Source organism: Crocodylus siamensis, chromosome 1 (genome assembly GCF_052110815.1).
Source record: "Crocodylus siamensis isolate JL-2025a chromosome 1, ASM5211081v1, whole genome shotgun sequence".
NCBI classification, from domain to species: domain Eukaryota; kingdom Metazoa; phylum Chordata; order Crocodylia; family Crocodylidae; genus Crocodylus; species Crocodylus siamensis.
The window spans coordinates 39409777-39432672 of NC_143395.1; the positions used below are offsets into that span (position 1 = coordinate 39409777).

General features: G+C 39.9%; 1 protein-coding gene across 1 annotated transcript in view; it reads right to left on the minus strand.

Moving 5' to 3' along the window:
* The window catches only part of CSMD1 (CUB and Sushi multiple domains 1), a 2270760-nt gene that overhangs the window by 43240 nt on the left and 2204624 nt on the right, over positions 1 to 22896 (minus strand). The window contains exons 58-60 of the mRNA XM_090033387.1: positions 10145 to 10321; positions 1634 to 1813; positions 251 to 424 (exon numbers count right to left, since the gene is read on the minus strand). Coding sequence (XP_089889513.1) covers positions 251 to 424; positions 1634 to 1813; positions 10145 to 10321 — 531 coding nt within the window. The remainder of the gene's footprint in view (positions 1 to 250; positions 425 to 1633; positions 1814 to 10144; positions 10322 to 22896) is intronic.

A 22896-nucleotide genomic window follows, 5' to 3' on the forward strand; every position in this document is an offset into this window, starting at 1 on the left:
TCACAGAAGACTTTGGCACCACTTAAATTACGTATTTCATTCTTTTTATCTATCCTCTTTTTCTTTGTTTTGATCGGGGAGTCTCTTGATTTTATTTTTTCTGCCTCTTTTTTGTTCTTCTAACAGTCCATGTCCTATATTTGTCCCTCTTAACTCTATTTTTTGTGAGAAATGAAGAGACTGTAACTTGAGGTAGTTGGTAATGTACCCTAAACATCATACAGTAGCAATTTACCACAACAAAACTTACGAAGACATTGAGGTATGTCTCCCCTCCATACACCTCGTCCTTCACATGATAGAATAGCTGTATTGGACAGCTGATAGCCTTCTGCACAACTGTAACTTATACTGGCACCCCATCGATAATCTGATCCTTCCGCTTTTCCATGTAGCACTTGAGGAGGTGAGCCACATGTGACAGCTGTCATCACATAGAAAAGAATCTTAAATACATTTTAAGATTAACAGTAAATCTTCCATTGTGTGTGACTGTAATTTTTAATGAAAAGGGGAAAAAGGTGCCATTTATATCCAAGGATCAAATAAGTTGTGACAGACCAATAAATTAAAAATGAAATATTCAGACACCATTTGTTTTAATTTCCAGTTTATATTAGTTCTCTGTTTTAGGCGATACCTAAGGAGCAAATCCTAAAAACTTTAAACCTGCTTTTATTCACTTAGGCTTCCATTTTTAAAGTCCTCTATGGCCTGAATCACACAACAGCTATTGACTTTAGTAGAAATTATGTAGCTACATTGTTTTTTTAGTCTTTTATAGTAGGTAACTATGTAGGGCTCATAACAGTTTATTTCTAAAGAGTACTGAAAATTATGGAAATTCAAACAAATTTTGTCTATGTTTTTTTTAAAAGGATTGGATTTCATTGCTAAATATTGCTTCTTTCAACACACAAAGAAAATGTAAAATAATCCACCCACTGCCTTCAACAACATAATACATAAACACATCAATCAACTGAATAATCCAAAGTTTAATTAGTAAGTTAGACCCTAAATCAGGCCTCTGAATTTATGATTTGTGGATCTGGTAAATCCATTTCCTCGTGGATTATTTAACCTGAAGGGAATGCCTCTGGGTGTCCAGTTTTCCATTACCCGTGGCTGCCTCCTGGGCTACTGTACTACCCAGAATTTCACAATGTCACTAGATTCTGCCTCATTCTCCAGAACCCCCTGATACCACAGCTCATAATGGGGCTTTTAAGGCAGCTTTATAAATGTTGTCCATAGTACCTTTGCCAAGGGAATCCTGTTTCCACCAATAACTTGGTGTTATGTCCCTAGGCAATTTTAACTAATGCAGTGCACTGAAAAGGTGGGCATGAATCTTGCCTTTGTATTTTTCAGCTACTGCTCTACTAACACTTTTTTACATATAGCTCTAGTTCTAATAAATGGCAATACGCTGGTATTCAGGCTGACCCTTCCCTGCATCTTACAATAAGGCACAATATCTGGTCTGAAACTTATCAACGTGTCTTAGTATATTAATGATTTTCATTTTAATTATGTGAATTCTTCTCTAATATAAATAGTAAAAATATACTACTGGATTCCATACAAACTCAGAATAGTAGTTTTACATTACTTAAGTGAAGAAGCAAACCTTTGCAGATTGGTTTACTCTGGTTCCAAGTACTATCTTTTGTACAGCGTATAGTGGATGAACTGGCAGGCTCCATCAAATAGCCAGGGTTACACTGATAGATGACAGTCTTATTAAAGGTAAAATCATTTCCAAATTGAATACCATTTGCTAATGCACCTGGATCTCCACAGCTGATCACTGGTTAAGAAAAAAGAAAAAATATATTCTTTTTCAAAAACCATAAAAACATTAAGCATACATAGGCACCAAAATGATACTTTTGCTAGAGTACAAAAGAAGAGGAACTGATCAAGAAGTTTTATATTAAACAGTATAAGATGAAAATGCTTATATTAACAACGTATTTTCTATTCAAAAGGACTCAACTATCCTGGATCAAATTCTGCAATAATTTACAACATTATACATATATTAAAATGCAACATTATTGCATTTAACAGAGTTACTGCATTTATAACAATGTAACTGAGATGGGAATCTTCTTTGTGTTTCCTTATCATAAATTAGATGTTTTTTCCAGAGTCTGAGATGATATTTAGCAAAATTAATTGGAATCTGACAGGGCTACAACATGAACACTTCTGCATATATGGTTTAGGAAAGGGGTTTTCAACCTTTTTAAACTAGTGCATCCCTTCTGGTGGCAGCGGCCAGACACGGGAGTGGGGGGATTGTTGTTCACAGGTGGTGGCTGCCACACCCACCCACTGCTGCTGCCATGCACCACTTTTCCACAGCTGGTTGTACATGCGGCTCCGCAGGTTGCTGACGGGCCTTGCATACAGCCAATTGTACGCTGCCCATCAGCAGCCCACAGAACTGTACTTGCCACTGGCCGTGGAAAAGTGGTGTGTGGTAGCATGGGGTGGTGGGTGGCGGTGGTGGCTGCATGCAAGCCTCTCCCTCGTGTCTGACTGAGCAGGTAGAACCTGTGCATCTCACAGAGGGGTGCCACTGCCCTGCTCCTCCCCAGCCCTGCTCCTGGGAGGCAGTGGTGGCTGCTGTGTGTGAGTCCCCTGCCCCACATCCATCTGCACAGGGGTGCATCCTTGCCCTCTGCTATTGGCTGAGGACAGTGCCCCATCGCCAATCAGAAGAGCAAGCTGGGGTGGGGGGCAAGGAGGCACCATGGTATGCCATGTGGGGCTGGCAGCACTGCCCCACCCCTGGGTAAGAGCCATGTGTTCCCCCTGTGACCTTTCCAAGTACCCCTAGGGTACTGGCATACTCCCAGTTGACAACCTCTAGTTTAGGTTATGGCTGTCCAAATGGTGACTTGTGAGTCACATTAGGCTCATAAAGGGTTAAATGATGGCCCCCAGGGTCCTGCCCAACTGTCACTCCCCTTCCATTGCTCTTTCTGCAACAGTAGCCAGTGTCTGGGCTTCCTCTCCATCCTCTGGCTTTTGCTACCTTTCCTGTCCCTGTGGGCATGGAAGTACTGCACAGTGTTCCCATGAGAGCTGAAGGTGCTTATGGTGAGCAGGATGTGTGTACCTGGTGCAGAGGTGGCCTGGATGGCTGCACAGGGTAGCAGTGGAGAGGTGGCCACATGGTGCAAGTGGGGTGGCTATTGAATGGTGCGGGGGTGGGGGGTGGCATTGGCAAGGAATGCAGCCTGGGAGCCTGAGGATGACCCTGGTGCAACACATGGTGATGGCTATAAAATAATACTTAGAGATTTGCTTTCAGTAATTGGCTTGTAGGTATAATAGATATTGCATTAGAACAAAGTCTAGGGGAATGGCAAGGGTCAACTGGTTTCTAAAAGCCTGTTTGTGACAAAGTTTCCTTCAAGGCAGACATAGTGTCTGAGGCCAGTGGATACACAGGCTGGGAAATTGAAGACACATACCACATTGTTCCATAATATGAGAGAGGCTTGCCATGTTGGGTAGGTCACAGCGACCAGCTGCAAGGCCCTTGGGATTTCTGATTTTGGTGGATGGACCAAATTAGGAAGCCAGGGGATGCCCAGATTAAGACACTGGTAAAAGACCAAATTAAGATGTGTGTATGTGATGGATTTCGGAAACGATGGAATATTCTGACAGAACAGAACACAGACAGTGTGATGAGCACAGAGAGACCAGTCAATGGTACCTGGGAACGAAGCATCATCATCAGAAGAGAAAAATATGAAAGGAGGGACTCTGAGTGGGGAACACAGGGCATACCACCAGCCTATCTTAACCACTCCACTGTGGGGGGTGGGCATCAGCCCTTGACCTCCAGGCTGCTGATATCTGACATTCAAGAAAGAACCAAAGGATGAAGTTTGTGTGCTGACAAAAATCAGGAGGGTTGTTTTGTTTGCCTTGCTTGCATTGTTCTTGTCTGCTATCACTGTGTATCAATAACCTACAATCCAGTTCTCTTAATTAATCAGCATTTTTCTGAATTCTAACCATATCCTTGATGCATTCTATCACTAACAAAATGCCATACTCAAAACAGACCCCTGTGGTTAAGAACTGAAACAGGTTACCTACAGAGGTTATGGAATTTCTATTTTTGGAAGTTTTTAGGAGTAGTTAGACAGCCACTTTTCTGGAATGATTTAGAAATGCTTCTATCTCAAGTAGGGTGTTGGTCTAGGTGACCCCTGAGATCTCTTCTAGCTCTATCTTGCTAAGTTTCTGTCTCTGATGGCAGTTCTAACTAGCTTACGTTTCTCCAATGTATTAATGAGACTTTCTTATGAGGCTGTCAAAACCTAGGTATTTTCTGGGAGCATGGAAGGCTATGTAAAAATGGGCATGTGGGAGACTGATACCTGTATCTTGTGGACATAAGGCAACTAACATAATCCTTAACTTGAAGGTAAGGGACAAAGGTGTATAACAATTTCAAGTCCAGAACTAGAACTGTATTCTATAATTAGTCTATGACCATGAGATTAATAAGTGACTGAACCTCATGTTTTAACCATTTCACATGAAAAGAATCCTTAAAAGGCATGGGAAAGCTGTTTGAAGATGATCTGCTTGTATGTGATACTGCATTTTTTATAATCACTAGAATTCGATTGTCGATGGCAGTGATTCTCAAACTTTCTGCCCCTCAAGAGTCTTAAGGCACATCCCAATAGTCTCAAGGCATCCTTTGGAAAATGCCAACTCTTAGTTTTCACTCTTTTTTTTACTACAGAAAAATCATAGAGCAATTCTTCTGTTCCAGAAGAACTCAGAAAGACTACCACAAGTCAGAGACTTGGGTTTATCTTGTGAATCATGTTTGCATGCCTAATAGTTCTAATATTGTGTGACACCCTGCCACATCCTTGAAAGAATTTCAAGACACCCACAGTGTCTCAGCACCCTTGTTGAGAATCATGGGTCTATAATGATATGTTTCTTGGCTTCTCAGAATATAAAAAAAGTTCTTTCAGGATGCATCTATGCATGCAATTAGAGCAAAGAAATAAACTCTAGCACAGTTTACCCCAGAGTTTCTTGATCCTGGGTGGAGCATTTACACATGCACTTGGGGTTGCAGCATGCTGAGCTAGAATAGAGCAGCCATGAGCTACCAGGAGATTTGGGGGGGTGGGCAGCCCCTAGGTCACAGCATCAGGTGGTGCGGGGGCTAGCTGGGACCCAAGGGTGCTACAATAAGGGACTAGCCATCAGGCAGCCCCAGCCAGTCCTGGTCACAATCTACATGTGCATTGTGGCAGTGTAATTTACTCTACCATACGGTAGGACTTGTCCTGGACAGTGCAGCCTAAGGTAGAGTTAATTAATTTACTGCATCTTAGTATCAGCACGTATGTAGACGGTGATAGGTTACTGCCGAGCTAATAAGTCAACTTCACAGTCAGATACATGTGTAGATACACCCTTTGGTCACATCCGTACTAGCATAGACATTTGTTTCCCCATGGACAAGAAGCAGTGACTTATCTTCTGACACTGGTTCTTGTCCTTGAGGAACGCCTGTGCCACATGACCTCTGGTGCTCAACAGATTACTCAGGGTGGGGTAGTTGAGGCCAGGGCCAACAATTGTGCTGGCCCCAGCAGCTTTATCTGGGGACCTGAAGCCTTGGAGAGCTGCAGCTGGATTGCAACTGGGAGGCTGGCTGCCAGCTGAAGCATGGCTCCAGCAGGCCAGGCTCCAGTTTCAGGCAATGAATCCTGCTACCACATGTGCCACCCTGTTTTTTTTCTGTGTGGGTTTTTTTTACCTGGGGATTTCCTGGGGTCAAAAACTCCACCTTGTGCTGCAAGGTAGGAGTACGGAAAACACCTGAATGTGCAGTGGGTGGTGCCAAAGACAGGTCTGCAGTGTCACATACCACACAGCCCCGCTCATCTGGACATGACCTTTGAGGCTGAATAGGAAAATGAATATTCTTACAGACTTAGGCAAGACCATATGTCTGATCTACCTGGTACCACAGAAACATGCAGCTGTAATGGTATTTATTGGTTGTCAGTGGTAGTATCCCCATAAAGAAGAGAAACGGTGGTTTAAAGAGAACTGACACTGTAGGTCACTTGGAATTTTTTGAATTTGGATGGATGGTATTCAAAGAATATTAAAGAAGGCTGTCAAAACTGGTTGGACTGTGAGGGTAGAAAAAGGTGTCTTTGAGATTCTCAAAGGTGAGGAGACATATAAAGTTCAACCTGAGAAAGAATAATGAGAGGTGCCAGCAAGACTTACAAAGATCTTCAGACCTTTAGAAGATCTTTGACTTTTCTTACTAGGACCCGGTGACTATGCTCCTCAGAAGAATCAAGTTTCTTCTGTTTCTAAAGGCAGCTGTTTTGCCTATCTGCAAAGTTGTCTCCTTAAGGCATGAATACATAAAAAGTTATCATAATAAAAGGGGTGCAGAGTTTTGCAATATATTCACTGTAATAACCCACATGAGTGACTGGTGCCTCCTGAATCGGGGGGTGGGGGGCACCCACAGAAGCCACTGATGGTGGTGGCTCTGTTGTGGGGGGCACCAGCCCTACCTACAGCATCAGTGTCAGCCATCGGGAGAAGCACTGGCCCCACTGGGGAGTCATGTGCACCTCTGTGCACCCCCTACCAGTCATCTATGACAACCCATATGCATGGTCTTACCCCATGAATACTAATCTGCTCAGTGAAGGTGCAACAGTACTTCAAATTTCATTTACACAGTTTTGTTCAATTGCACAGTTTTCATTTATAAAGTAGTGTGACTAAGACAGGGTAACTGAGAAGGGGAGGGCACAACTTGTGGGGATGGGCAGAGGGCAAAAAAACAGCTGCTGCTACCACAGACACAAAATTGTGCCAGCAACATGGCAGCAACCAGAAGTTGCTGTTGCTTCAATTCATTATAGCTGCCCAGGATGTCTGGCTGACTTATTATACCACTGCATTTCAACAGAGCATGCACATGGGCAGTTATTGTGGAACAGGTGTAGATCGACAGTAAAGTCATGTTCTCCTTGTCCTGTTGTAATTTGTTCATGTGTCTGTGCCACTAGAGATCCAAGCCCTAAGGGAAAAGCTCATGAGAGCACTTTGGAAAGAGGCCTATTCAAGTTCTGTCAGTCTTGGTTTTGAAGACACCTTTAACAAAACCTGTTTTAGATAAAACCACCACATTTTTATAAGTTGAAAATGGTGCTTTTTTCAGGAATATACCTTTTGATGAAACACAAAAGGCATGCCTGGACATCATCACATTATAGCCTCCACTATAAAGACAGAACTCAGCATTGTGGAATTCTCAGAGAACACTAGAAATAGTAATTTGAGTGCTGTTGTTGTTTAAAAAAGGAAAATACTATTAACTAGCAGATGTCTAAACAGCTACTTATCTAAAAACTATTTACTTGAAAAAAAATAGTTATGAAATGAATGACAAGTACAGCCAATACTAAAGTTCTGGTTTATTTACATAAGCATTAAAAAGGAAATTAAATATGATTGGGGTCACTCTTTACTTTACTACTTGAATATTAGACCTATACAAAGCGGCTAATATTTGCTCTACATTTGGATTCGGCTGATTCGGGGGACAGCGATTTGATTCAGAGATTTGAATCACTGTCAAAAATTGATTCAGCTGAATTTGATTCAGAGATTCAACCACTGCTGAATCGACCAAATCTCCAAATAGACTGGGCGCCATCCACTGCCCATTCTCCGAGTTTTGTCAATAGCTGCCCACCTGGCCCCAGTGTCCCTGCACTTAAAAAAAAAAAAAAAAAAAAAAGGTCTGCACTCACTGGTTCCTGCCAGGCGGGGGGAGGGGTGTGTGATCCCTGCTACCCACCACTGCCCTGCTCGGGGTGGGGGGCGGAGCTCTCCAGAGGCTCCAATAGCTGCTGTAGCAGCCAGTCAGTGTATGACTTTTTTCTTTTATTTTAAAGTACCAGGCAGGCAGCCATTGAAAGGGCTGGGAGAGCAGGTGAGGGTCGGAGGTTACTCAAGGGAGCTGGGGAAGCAAGCATGGGATGGGGCCTGGTGGGGGTCCCCCCATAGTCCCTTCCCCCCTTGTCCAGCCCCCGCCCCATGCCCCCTACTTACTGGCACGGAGCCTGGGTCCAGCTCCCTGAGGTGGTGTGAGGGGACTGCCCAAATCTCTGAATCTTTTCCAAATCTTTTCCAAATTGATTCAGAGGCTTCAAGTTGATTCAGACCTTTTAAATGGTCTCCTGATTCAATTCACATTTAGAGATTCAGCTGCTGAATCAGGCCGAATCTCCTCCAAATTGAATCAGCAACCAAAGCTTTGCACAGCGCTATTGCATGTATTTAGGCAGACGTGAGGACAATGAGGGCACAGCCACAGCCCTAGTGCACATTACTGACAAAGAGAATTCAGACTGGAGTATGAGGGGCACATGTGCACATACAATGGGTATGGACAAACACCCAAAGAAGTATTTCTTAGCCACGGTCCTTCTCCTCTTTCTGGTATTGATGAAAACCTTGACATTGTCTCCATGAGGAGTTACAGCAGGACCTTAAAATCGTACTTGTTCTACAAGCATTAGAGAGCATCTGCCTCCTATCGATCCAAACATCAAAAATTAGGGATTGGATTTTCAAAGTTTCTAAGTGAAATAGGAGAAAAAGTCACACTCAGGTTCTTTTAAAGCATCAACTGTAGGGGAAAATACTGACGTAATCCTGTATTATTGAACTGAAATAATCAGGGCTATAAGAGCTGGAGGTAAAGGCAGAATTTCTCTTTGCTAACAGCTCTTAGGACTTCCTGTTTCTGTTTCTCATACTGCACTCACAGATCATCACTGAAAATCCCCAAATATTATGGGACCAGTGTTGAAGAATGTTGGATACCACACAAGCTCCCACAATTTCCACTGAAGATGTAAAAACTGTGTAAGTGAGTGAGGATCTGTCACTGACTTCAGTGGGAGTGAGAAAAAAACAACACCTTACAGACCTGTGCCAAATCAGTAGAAGTTATCAACACTTATACCTATTGATTTAATAGTTGGCATGATTTTCTGTGCATTGTTTTTCTACTGACCACATAAAACATTTATTTAACATTTGTTTGCATATACATACTTTACAGGTCCTCCCCTTTGGAGAACAGATTCAGTGCCCATAAATTTTCTATTTAGGTTTGCACAGCAATGTTTTAGAAGTAAATTTCCAGAAAGGCTTTGTAAATTTTTAGGAATAAATCCCCATAAATAATGGCCCTATCCATTATTAAGCTGAGCAATATCCCCCCAAATATTTTAGTTACTATGACTCTACATGTCTATGCTATTTGTGCTTTAAGCTTTCATTGTGGTTTAATCAAATGGACACTGCATTTGGCACATTTTCTGAATTTTTCCTAGGAATCAGATAATTGGTTAAAAAAAAAGTTAACAAAGACATTTTTTTAGCTGTGTAACATGCATATTTCATTGACTTGGTCTGTTATTTTACTCTCAATAATTTTCTATGTAAACGCTTTCCTTTTATTATACCTACAAGTACTGTAAATCACAAATATGAACTACCATCAGTACAAACTATGGAAAGAAAGCTGAACTAAAAAGACTAATTTTACAGAGCAATTTTTCCTCAGATGAATGTTTCTGAATTCATACAAAGTACTGATTACATAATAAAAGAATGCAATGGAAGAATAAATGGCAGTATTCCACTCTACTGCCATAAAATGACCAAAATGAAATCAATTATGCTAGAGAAACAATTTATAAATTGATATTTAAAGGATAATATTTAAATGTATGGGAATTCAAATTAAAGTAATTTCTTATATTCAAGATATATACATATATACAATATTTTCTAGCATCAGCTAAGAATGATCTGTGTACTATTCTGTAGAACTGATTTTTCCATGGACTCTTAGTTAAGCATATGTATAATAATCTAACAGGTATTCAAGCCAGTGTACTTTACAATAATCTAGACTGTTTAGTTCAAGAGAGGGATGACGACTTTTTTAAAACAAATAATCATTCACTATTACAATGGGGATACCATCTCTCAGTCCTTTAAACCTACTGAGACATTGTCTAACCTTTGCAGTCTGGAGCTGTGCCTGTCCAAGTCCCATTGGCTGTACAATGCCGAGTAGTCAGCCCTGAAGTTTTGTGACCCTCCCAGCAGGCATAGATTACTGAACTGGAGAACAGTATCCCATCACTGTATATTATCATGCCATTCGCTGGGGTGCCAGGATTTCCACAAGAAACAGCTGTCAAGAAAAGGAAAAAAAAGAAACTGAAACTCAATGTACCTGTGATAAATGACTAGTAGAAAAAGTGAAAGTCAATGATTTTGTAATGGCTTACAATTGCACTAAAATGCTATAGTAAGCACTAAAACCGAATGGTTAAAAAGACGTCCTTTTCTTTTTATTTGATTTTTCTTTTTATCATCATTTTATTTGATTACTTACAGATGGTAAATATAAGGGTCTATTAGCCTGTATCACAGCATATGTTTGCAAAGCTACAATACAGGAAATGAAAGAAAATAAAGGAGAATTCAAACTATTAGAACATAAATTTGAATCTTTTATTTATGCCAATAAATATGCAAGTATAGAAGGTATGTTTATTTACAATGCCTTTAAAAGGGTTAGCTTCCCCACACTACTTTTGTTGCAGGGATGAAAGAGGTTCATCTCCTCCAGAAGTCTGTGGGGTTTTTTGTAGAAGAGGAGCCTAACAATTTTATCCTAGGATACATTTTTAGTTTCAAGAAAACTGTGCTTCTAGTTTTCCCTGTTGTCTGTTATCTTCTATCATCCTCACTCCCAAGTATATAATGCAAGAATATATGAAAACTATTCAACTGGCTATTTTCTTCCTTCATTGGCAAGGAAGCTAATGGGAAGTGATTATTGCTCCCAAAAGACTGCAGTTCCACAATTCTAAATCTAAGTATGTAATCTCTGTCAATTTGAGATTATAACCCAAACTCAAATTTCAGATGATTTCCTGTTAGCTTCCAGCCCCTTGCTCCCCCACACCCAATAAATAACTGGCCTGCATGTTTTTACCTTTCTCTCAAGAGTTAGGGATTAGTCTCAGCAAAAAAAAAAGGCTACTAGATGGGGGAGACGGTGTTCTGAAGTAGTACAGGGAATCTTCCTGTCTTGCTCAAGAATTTAGGGTAAAACTGATCATCAGAATTGAGGTCAAGAGGAATTTTTCCCCAGCAGACATCAGTTAAATGTGAAGTGGAGATTTTCAACCATTCTCTAAAGCATTGAGAACTGACTGCCTGAAAATATTGTCTATGGGTATCTTCCCTGACCAATTCCTTGCCACAGCAAGAAACTCCAGCACCACATTCTTGTGTCTTCTGCCAGAGGTAGACAACAATTTCATCTCCTGAAGACTGAAATATTTTAGTCTTACTCAATTATTCAGCTCAATATATGAGTGACAGAATGAAATTTAATGGCCTGTGATATAAAGGGAATTCAAATGTTCATAAGCACATTTTCTTAATGTTTGACTATCTCTGATCAACATCAATTTGGAAAGGAATACATTCTGTTTTACAGAATATAAGCATTGTGATATACATAACAGCCCTGTTTTCTGGCTTGAGTGGGGAATGGGGGGTGCTGGTAACCTAAAAATGCTGGTTACCTGAGGCACAGGGGTTTCCAGCTGGATGCGGAGTTGGGGAGAGGGAGGGTGGCGGCAGCTGCATGCAGAGAGGTGACAGCGCAGGGTGGTGCGTAGTGGCCACTGCCGCCACATGCAAGCTTTCCTGCCTAGTGTGTCTGGTGAGCCGGCCAGAAATTCTGGTTAATAGAATTGCTGGTTAGTAAAATCCCAGATAACAGGGCTTTTACTGTACTTACTGCCTGGATAGGGTAAATGACAAAATTTGATTCAATATTATTGCATTCTGGGAGTAGTAATAAATTAAGGATGAAAAAGTGTTTGCAGTATAATCACCTGCTTTCACTTCTAATTGTTACAACAGATTTCATTCCAAAAGGATCATATTTTAGAAATAAATTGTAAAATTCCATCTGGATACATTTTAATTTAACAAAACATGAAAAAATCTCATCTTTTCTACCAGCTAATTTTTTTTCCTCCTGCCAGTCCTTAGAATCAGAGTTTATTTTTACAACTTCAATCTTCCCATAAATCTAGACCTTATTGAAGACAACTGGCTTTTGACATGTAGAAGGAAACCTAATTTAGAAAAGAAAAAGGAGGGTATATTTAATAACTGGCTCCTGGTCACCCAAAGTAAATTCTTTATTTCTATTTGCTTTGAAACAATATAACAAAGTTACAAAGATCAAGATGGTATATGGGGATATTTGAATATTGAGTCAGGATTTTTACTTATTTTATTATACATGATACCTCCTATCAAATTCAACTCAGCCAGCTCATGTCTCTGCAGCTACTATTTTTATAATAGCAGCAAGTTAGAGTTCTAAAAATATAAAACGTGAAATCTCCCAATATGCTTATTCTGATAATGTTAGGGCAAAGGTGCAATATAAACTAATGCTAACTACAAGATTTTTTAGTTTTTAATGAATTATTGAATGTCATTCAAATGAGTTGTTAAACATGTTTGTCATTATTACAAAAAATACTGTCATGTGAAAAAAGGAAGATGACGTGTATTTTTATTTTTTTTTCCCAGTGTAGCTCCTTTCTTTTCCTGTGTCCTTGTGACAAGGTATTTTGCAGAATTTGTGGGTTCACTGGATATGACAGGACCATGTCGTGACCACTTCTGCTGTGGCCTCAATTTTCTCACCTCTGGCCTGTCAACCATGCACCTTAGTGCTGGCACCACGCCAGGCCCTGATGTTGTGAGTTCATATGACTTCTTCCTGACTGTAGGTATTGCAATAAACATACTTTTGGTGAAGAAAAAAAAAATAGAAAACCCTACCAAAATATGTTTCACCTTTCCACTGATAAAGTTCTGAATACTTTTCATTTGCAGAACAAAGAGAGCTAATGAATCCTTAAAATGTTGCAAAAATGCTTTTTTTGTGTTTCCACATTTAATGTATCTGGTTAAAAAAGGATTCCTGTACCAGCCTGGTATGTATTCCCCAAATGATGGTACTGCCATTTCTCCTATTCAAAGTTTTCTTAAGATTACAGATATAATTTTAAAAAATGATAATTTCCATGGGTCGGTAGTGCTAGAGAAGCTGAATCAGTGGAGACCAAAAGGACTTAAATAATAACTGTACCCATTCTAGGTCAACACTGGAAACCAGCTACAATTTGGTTGTCATGCAACATGGAAATCCCTGTTAGTGGTTCAACCCAGGTGTATTTAAGTCAAGTTTACTTTAAGTAGTCAAATGAATTAAACTCCTGTGCCACTGATTCCAAACGCAGCCTAAAAGGTCCTTCTTTCATGCCTTTCTTCCTTGTTTTGGAGACTATAGGATAATCTACCCATTGAGAAAAGAGATCTCCTTGAACTCCCCTCCTGAGGAGAGGAGGGTAAACCTAAATGGGTTGTTTTTGACCCCTTGGCCCAAATATTGCTAAGACTTCCTTGGTCTTTTGTTGAAAATGATCAAATTCTGAATAAGTAAAAAATCACAGGATGTGTATTTCATTTGAAATATTTTAATACCTATCAGCATGATCTTTCATTTATTATCTGATTAATATGTAATGGATAACCTCAGCCCCTCTATCTTTAAAGAAAGAAAAAAGGAATATAGAAAAAAGGAGGAATGGAAGAGAAATCCATTTTGGATGGAACAGGAAAGAAAAAAAAGAAAAGGTGTAGTATAAGGCCTTTTTTCCTAGAAAAAGTGGAGTACATGGTAACCACTGTAACCACCACCACCACCAGGACTGCATTATAACTATATTACATATAGTTTCTTAAAAACATAGTTCATAATGTCTAAGCATGTATCCATTGTTTTTGATGAACTAGCCTATTTTTAGAAGAAAGCTGTACCTATGATCCTATTCCATTCAATATGCATGCTATAGTTTTTTAAATGCAAAATGTCCATCATTACAAACTAACTATGTAACAATATTTCAAAATGTGAGTGCTTAACTACACAGCCATACACACAGTGGCTTCCACAGCATCAAACATAATATGAGAGATTTAGAGATTTTGTATTAGAATGATTCTATTGCTAGCTAAATTAATTCACACAGTGAATACAATGCAGAGGAAACATTCCAAAGGCTATTCAGCACTTCTTACACTTGAAATTACCCAGTCCTTTAGAAAACTGGAAGAATTCCAGTCTAAATGCTAATAAAATAAATTACAGATGATGTTCAAGAACTGGCCAAAGTCCAAGACTAAGCTTCATTAAGAAGCTTACATGGACCCACTAAAAGTCTAAAAGCATTTATACCATTTATACAAGGACAGCATGACTGCTGATGCCTACATACTGACAAAACAATAATTAATTGATCATTGTATAATCCTAACATTAAACATATAATACTTATTTTCCTTGCTATTTTCACTGCATTTAATAGATCTTTTTTCCCTAAAAATAATGATCTGGTCTGTCTAATTGCACTAATAATTACAGATTACAGGATTTTGTTAAAATAGAACATAATTGGCCAATTAAAAAGACAATGCTTGCAATAATTTACACAATTCTCTGGTTTAATTAAGTCTCTTATTCATTTTTATGTACAAAATAGCTTCAGTTTTTTAAGCACACAAGTCAATTGGTTTAAATTTGAGATTTCTCATGTGGGATGAGGAAATAGTAGAGGGCATTGAGTAATGTACTTGGGTGCTAATGTGTAGCACCATCAATTTCAGCAAACAAAAGAACGAAAACAAATTTCAGATGTCCACTGCCATTATTCATGTCAGTAAAATAATGATACAGTAAATACCTTTAAATTAGATGTAAATGACATTCCTGTCACAACCTTTGCACTAGTGAAATATTAATCGTGCTTTCCTTTTACTGACCACTGCATCTGCATATGGAAAATAGCTTTTAATAGATTTGACCTTACTAGTAAGGTTATTAGTGTTGGTGTCACTGGGCATAACCCTGGGTAACTCAGAGGGATGGAAGACCACGAGTGTTGAGGAAGTCCTTCTGCTCCAGGCTCAGATGAGCCAAATCCCCGTCCCTGCCCAACCTTTGTAACCCTTTCTTTGGCGCCTGCAATCTCCTGTCCTTCTGGAAAGCAGGCGGGCTAAAACTGTTATCTGTGGAATGCAAGGGCACCGCTCGGAGAGAGAGAGGAGGAGGGAAAGGGGAGAAAGAGGGGGGCCAACTAGTGGAAAATCACTGACAGTGAAACTGACCGGGGTATAAAGATCCTGCTGTTGCAGGGTTAGGTGCGCAGGATTTGAGACAATACAGTCTCCCTGTGCCTTTTACTTGAGCTCAAATAAACTCTGTCTGCTTCTCCCCCCAGTGTGTTTATTTGGCGTGACGCACACCGGGCAACGAACCCAATTGTTGCCTCCCTCAGGCACCTTGTGCCGGCAACATTAGGAATTTGACACATGCTAATGGTATTAGGATATCACCAACATATAATAGCTATGCATAGAAAGGTTCTGATGAAACTTTTCAGCGGGAATACTGATGTGGAAAGTAAAAAAAACAAAACGAAACTTCATGGTGACGTCCAGTCCAGGTAAAGTCATGGTATCATTGATATGGGATTTAATTATTAAGAATCAAGAAATTAAGACTGATAGAATAATTAATGTTGGTAAATAAGGTTTTTAAAGCAGCTTTCTCAAGTGAATGTGATATAGCGTTTTTTTTGCTAGGGACAGACATTCAACAAACCTGAGCCTGAATTGATTATTTGCAGGTTACTTTAACCTGACTAGGCTGAACTGGTTTCCAACTATACCCTCTGGATTGAGGAAATTCAGGCACATGCCTGCAGTGGCCCAGGCTGGAAGCTGGGGGACACTAGAGCAGCCCTCCCTGCTCTGCCACAGAGCTAAACTAAGGGGGGCATGGCTAGCCCCCAGCAGGGCTCTGATTAGGGAGGGGTGCAAACTCCCATGCTGCCTGCAGTCCCAGGTTTTTCCTCACCCATTGCTAGGGGCAGGAGTGTTGCCAACCTGGGTTAGCACTCTCAGGCGGGGTGGGGGTGAGACGGGGTGCAATGCATGCATCTGTTAATGATACTGAGCTTTTCACTCTCCCTTCCTTCTTCTGTATAGTGCCTGCAGCAAACTGACAGGCAAGCAAGCTGGCTGGGAGGGGAGAGCTGATAACAGTGTTTATCACCCTTATTTCAGTGTTCATTGCCCCAGTTAAGAAAACAACAGAGAGACATTACCAGCTATCTCTTGATTTAGCACAGACCCAGCATGTGGTTTGCTGGCTAATACACAGACACTCCCATTCAAAATGGGAAAAGGGGTATTGCAATAAGTTAATGATGTTGGTGTGCTATGTGTTTTAGTGTATCACAATTCTAGAGTTGACAGTCACTCGCATTGCACAAAGTCTGTATAATGACTATTAAACAGCCTGAACAATAATGGTTTTTGTGTACAGTCACATCTGAAACAGCTGTTATTTCATCTCACAGTTGCTTAATGTATCATGAGTTATCTATTTTGATATTCTGGAATGCATTAAGATTGCCTAGCCATCTTCCATGCTCTATTTTCCCACTTTTTTGATGCCATCAGCTTCCAGTACCTCTTTGCTATCTATTACAAGATATACAAATAGCCTTTGAGTATAAGGTGGTTCTAAAGATGTTACTCCAGAATATCTTCTAGGTTTGGGTCTGTAGGAGGTCCAGTGCAGGGTGTTTAGAGGTAAATGTTCCCTTGCCTTCAAATAAGGCATCTGTATGTACTAAAATCATATCCGCTCGCTGCTGACATCCCACATGCAATCTTTATGGATTTAAGAAATTTAATATATATCATGCATTTAGTTCTTGCAGTAATTTCCTTGTTAAGTCTTTAGAGCCAAATTATTTTTGGATTTCTTGAAAGAATAAGTCTCTGAACAGTAGCCTTTACTATCAGCAAAATACTGATCTGTACTATTTACATAATTCCCGCTGACTTAAGTAAGGGCTTTACATTACTATAATCTGCAGGATATACCATAATGTTCAGTTTTTATGGTTAGTTAATCTCAATATCAATGCATTCAAGTCACCCCATTATGATATTGACATATAAACCCTGATTTTTTTCTCAACTTTCACTATTGCAGGTGTTCAATGTAGGTGCTTAAAATAAAAAGAGGTATGGAAGCATAAAACATCCTTCCTGATTTCCTTCCCCAAATTTTAAATCTTGAGGTTCTACTTAAATGTTTGTACAGATCATGGGAATTAAAATTTAGCAGTCTGTAACTGCATATTATGATAAGCTTGTGATTATAAAGCCTCAATTTTATTTTACTTTTAAACTCACATTTTGACAAGATCATGTTGTTTGTCTCTGTGGTTTTTGGTTACTAATAGTTTTGTTACAGTTCATAAGACTTCACACTTTCCAAAGAACCTATGTTTTCACACATAATTCCTTTTGTTTCCATAGCTCTTAGAAATGTATTCAATATATATTTTCCTTTGTGCATGCATATCAATTTCTGCAGGTTGAAGCCTCACTGGGTTGCACCTCAGCACTTCACAGACATATAATAATAGATCAAAATCATATTGAATTGGTGATATAATTTTCCACTCTATTCTGCAGCAGTTAGAGTAATTTCTTCAGTCTTCCTTCTCTCTTCATTCCTTTAATCCTTCTGCTTCTTTTTTTCTTCTTCTCTCGTTATAAATTTAGGAGATTTTTAAACTGATATTGAAGGAAAATCAGGTGCATCGAAGACAGAGGTGCAATTATTGTTCTGTCCTTCACTGACACAAGTTACTAAAGCTTGTGCACAAAGGAAGAAGAAAAAATTTAAGAGACCCACATACATCGTTGGTCATTTAGGTCTCTAGGTCCAGAGGTGCTCATTAGCATCTGCCAGAAGGAAATTTTGAAGGTAGTGTTGTTTAATCTGATTTGTAGATCTACTTGCCTGATTTGGGGGAAGTGAAACACAAAAATTATAGTAATTGTATGACCCTCCTTCTGCTTTTATACTTGTGTGACAACATCTGTGGTGTTTTTTTGCACACTGGCATTGATATGCGAGGTCAGATTATGGGGGACTGTCCATTAGTATGTATGGGTAAGGCAATGATAAACTCGTTTGCGCTTGAGACTGTGATAATATTTTTTAACTGCTTTTAACAGTTTGAATATAAGGGACCAGGAAAGTCAAGCTTGTGTGCACTGGCCCTGTCTTCTAAAATGGGGTAAATGTTGCTGAAGGGTTAGTGTGCACCATTATTGACATATAAGTCTAATGTGAAGGAACCATCAACTCAGGAATTATAATGGGGAGGAGGTGACACTCCAGGTGGGAGCTTTCCTAAGGTGAGTGTCTTACATCTCTCTATCCAACTATAAAGGATTAATTATTGGTGATACACAAGTCCCTTTGACAGGTTCAGTCTGAACGTTACTTTAACAAGCTGAAATACTTAAAGTACTAGTAGGTCAGGTGGAAGCCCGGACCTGCTAGATTGTGAAAGAGCTAAGATCCTTGAGGCTGTTCAAAGTTTAAAGAGTTGGGTTGCTCCTGCAACCAGAAGAGGAACAGTACCCTTCCCAGTAGTGGCAGAGCTGCACCAAGGAGTGCCAACAGCAACTGATGAGTAGTGCCCTCCCACTGTGGCAAGGAGTGGGGACAGCAGTGGTTGAGCAGCACCCCAGAGCCATGGTGAGGCAAGGGAAACCTTGGTCTAGCAACTCTACTGGCTTTACTGACTACATTGTTCACCCAGTGTGGGACTGAGAGAGCACTCTGAACAAATTGATTGTGCTAATCTGCTAATAGTGGGCTGAGGTGTGCTATTGATTATTAAGGGTTTCCTAAATCTGTTTGCTCTCCCATTTCCTGTTATAGTTTAATATTGCTTGTGAGTGGGGAATTTTGTTCATGCTGAATTATTTTCCCAGGTTCCTGGGTAGAGGCTTGAGCCAAGATAATCAATTTGCATAAAACCCCTAAGTTGAACTGGGCCCTTGTTACTGCCATCTGGTGCTATGCCTGTGATACTGGGGCTACAGCAGCCATACTGCTGATTCATAGCCCTGGGCAGAATTGCTTTGGCTGTATACAGGAATAATGAGAGTAGCTCATAGCATATAAATACATAGTTAACAAAATCCTGAGTAAGGCATACACTCCAGCAAAATGTTCAACTTGATCTGCTCTTTGCTCTCTGCAGCTGCTTCCAGGGTTGCTGCATCTGTTCCGGCTATTTCCAAGGCAAACAATATCTGTGGATTACAGTAATTTTTACTAGTTGTTCTGTTGTAGTGCTCAGTTTCTATATTTGGCTCCTGGTCTGGTTTGTCACTTGTCTTAACAATCATTTTAAAGCACTGCTTCCTCCTTTTTGTTTGTGCTTTTAAAATTTACTTATTTTTTATTTCATAATAGTATATATTTTACCCTGGCATATACTCTTTAAGTAGCAATGTATATACTTTTTTATTTTTAATTTCTCCTGATTTTGAATACAGTTTACAGGCTTCACCACCAAATTTAAATTCAAATTTTGTACAAATCTACATGAGATGTATCTACATGAGATGCTGACTGCAGTTATTTGCATACACAAGTACTAAATGATTGTGCAGTAACTGTTGTTACATCCCCAAATGGCTTTTCGGTGATGCTGACTGCACACTAGCTTGTTACTGCTGTGCTGTAGCATCATATCACACTTCATGCCACACAACGTGACTGTACAGTAGTAGCAAGCTACTGCAGTAAATGTCTTGTGTATACGTGGCCAGTGTATATATAAAAGCAGGATTTTTATCTTTCTATATTTGGGGATAAACTAAACCCACAGAATATATTGCATTTCAGGGACATCTTTGCTTTGCTCAGACCTGGTGCAATAGCTATACATGTATATATATTGCTTCCCCATAGGCATGAGCTACTTTTTTCTCTTTTTTTAACCTATTACAGCAGATGAAAAAATACAGAATCTGGGTTATGGCATCTACATGTTAGATTTTCCACAAGTCTAACAGCTGGCATTTTATGTTCAGTGGCATTCATCTGTTACCTGACATTAACAATTGGTCTCTCAGAAGTAAACACAACTACATGAATGGAAACAAGGTTTTCCTTGTAACAATGAAGCAATTTAGCAATATTTTTATTATTTTGACAAATAAGCCATTATCCATAAGCCACTTAGCATTTTTGTCACAATGGAATCAGAGTGAATGATGATCTGCAAAAAGGCAAGGATTTATTTGGGGTGATATCTTTTGTTGGAACAATTGGATCAACTGCATGGTTGGAATAAAGTTAGACAAGCTTTCACTGCAGAGAGACATTTCCAAGTTAACTATATATTCCTTCTCATATTGTATTTCTGTTTTCTTGTCTGTATTAATATTAATATAGCTTCTATCTTGTATTTCCTTTGAAAATCTGCCAGGGAGAAATTTTCAAACAAAAACTCTTAACACTGGGTATTGATGTCAGTAACTGTAGCTCTCTGAGATATTCTTGACTGTTTGGATCCATCTGTAAGTACCATATTTACTCAAATATAAATGAGGTTTTTTTTCCTTTAATCAGCATGGGGGAAAAAGCCCCTCATCTTATTTGCATACCAACAAATCTCTCCTCCTCCTCCTCCATTAAATATATTGTCATTAAATTGTTGCTAGAAGCAGCATGTACTCAGTCATGGACACCAACAACGAAGTTGAGGGAATGAAGCTCATGCTGAGCATGCCCATAAATTACATATCCCACATTGGGCAAATACACTGATAGAAACCTACACCCCAAGTCTAGGTTAGCACAACCAATCTAAATAACATACATTGTACAAACTGTGCAATAAGATACAGTGGCCCATTGTGCTCAGTCCCTCTCAGCACCAAGTCTTTTTTCAAGTCTCCCATTCCCTGCTGGTCCACCCTGGTAAGTTTATAGACAATCATCAGATCCCCTCTCAGCCTTCTCTTTTGGAGGCTAAACAGGTTCAAGTCCTGTAGCCTCTCCTCGTAGGGCCTGCCCTGCTGCCCCTTGACCATGCAAATGGCCCTCCTCTGGACCCTCTCAATGCTGTCCACATCACTCCTGAAGTGCAGCGCCCAAAACTGAATGCAGTACTCCAACTGCAGTCTGACCAATGTTGCATAAAGGGGGAGGATCACCTCCTTGGCAAGAACACCACGTTCCAGTTGTGAGGAAGGGCCCAATTAGGATGTGGATCCTTTATGGAGCAGTATCTGGAGTATACACATATTACTGAGCAGTGATGGGTTGTAGTGTCACCCTGGCTTGAACCGCTGTTGATTCTACTGGGAGCCAGCCCAATAAACCATATGAGAAATCATGAGCCTTTTGGGGCTGAACTAATATAATGCACAGTTTGTACAATGTATAGGTAGGTACAAAAGTGATGATCAAAAGTGTGTTTATGGAATTACCATGCTGAAAATTACAGCAGTTAGGGCTGAGGCCAGAGTCAGATCCACAGCAGTCACCTGTTCCCCTCTTCATTTTTTTCCCTCCTATCAGTCCTTCACCCCTCTCCACATTTACTGTTACATATAGCTCACTTCCACATTGTGCTTGAGGAGGGAACAGAGTCTAAGCAGGGTCTGACGGGGGGTGGGGCAGGAAGGTTGCATCAGGAAGACTTCGGGGGGCAGAGGGCTGTATATACCTTGCTGTAGCAGTGGGAGGGGGATGAATTCAGGACAATCTGCTAATTAGATTCTACACCTAGAAAATTAGCACATGTATTAATTTTTCATAAAAATTATAAAATTATTGAGGGGTTTCCTTATATTCAGGGTTGTCTTATATTTGAGCAAATATGGTACATATACGTATATACCTTCTGCATACAATATCACAGTATTTTCCAGTGCAATGCCATAAAGGGATAGCAACTATTACCTCCCTCAGTTTCCTTGCAATCCAGAGCTCATGGTAATTATAAACTAAGAATGGGGGTCAAGTGATGGTCACAGGATTGACAGTGACAGCACCAACTCAAAGAACGACAACTATTCTAGAATAAATATGTGTTCTTCTTTGAGTAGGAAGAAATGTAAAATATGTGTAAAGAACTGAACAAAGGCTGGTAGTTTTAAGTGCTTGAGGATCCTGCGACTAAGGTCTAGACTAGATCAAGATTGCACAGCATTGACTATTTTGAGAACTTCCATTTGAGTGAATATACTTCCTGGGGATATTTTCTCACTCTGTTTCAGGATTTCTTGGACTTGCTGGGAACATACTATGGAATGTACTTAACAAGCCACCAGCCATGTACTTATGTGAAGTGACTTCAGGTCTAGATAAAAAATTTGGCGTTGGTTACTGATAACAGGTTGTAATGGTCTGGGATCTGAATCAGAAGCTTACTGGGCATCAGCAGTAGGTCATACAACCATGCAGTTGTCTTGGTCACTGTGGTGCTGCAAGAGTGGTAATGACATGGTCTCTTTTGACTGTGAAGATTACCTTGGGAATCAGAGCATTCAGTAGAAAGTAAGCAGCCTGGTTTACACTATAGATGGGAAGCAAATAGCAATGAACTCAAGCTATAAGAGCATTGTTAGTTCTGTCATATGACACACCATTAATAGCAAACAAATCTACTATGGGAGATTTGCCAGTGAGAGAATATAGAGCTTTTATGATGTAAATATGCAAAGATGATTTATAATGACTGTGGGTTGTTTGTTTAGGAATTC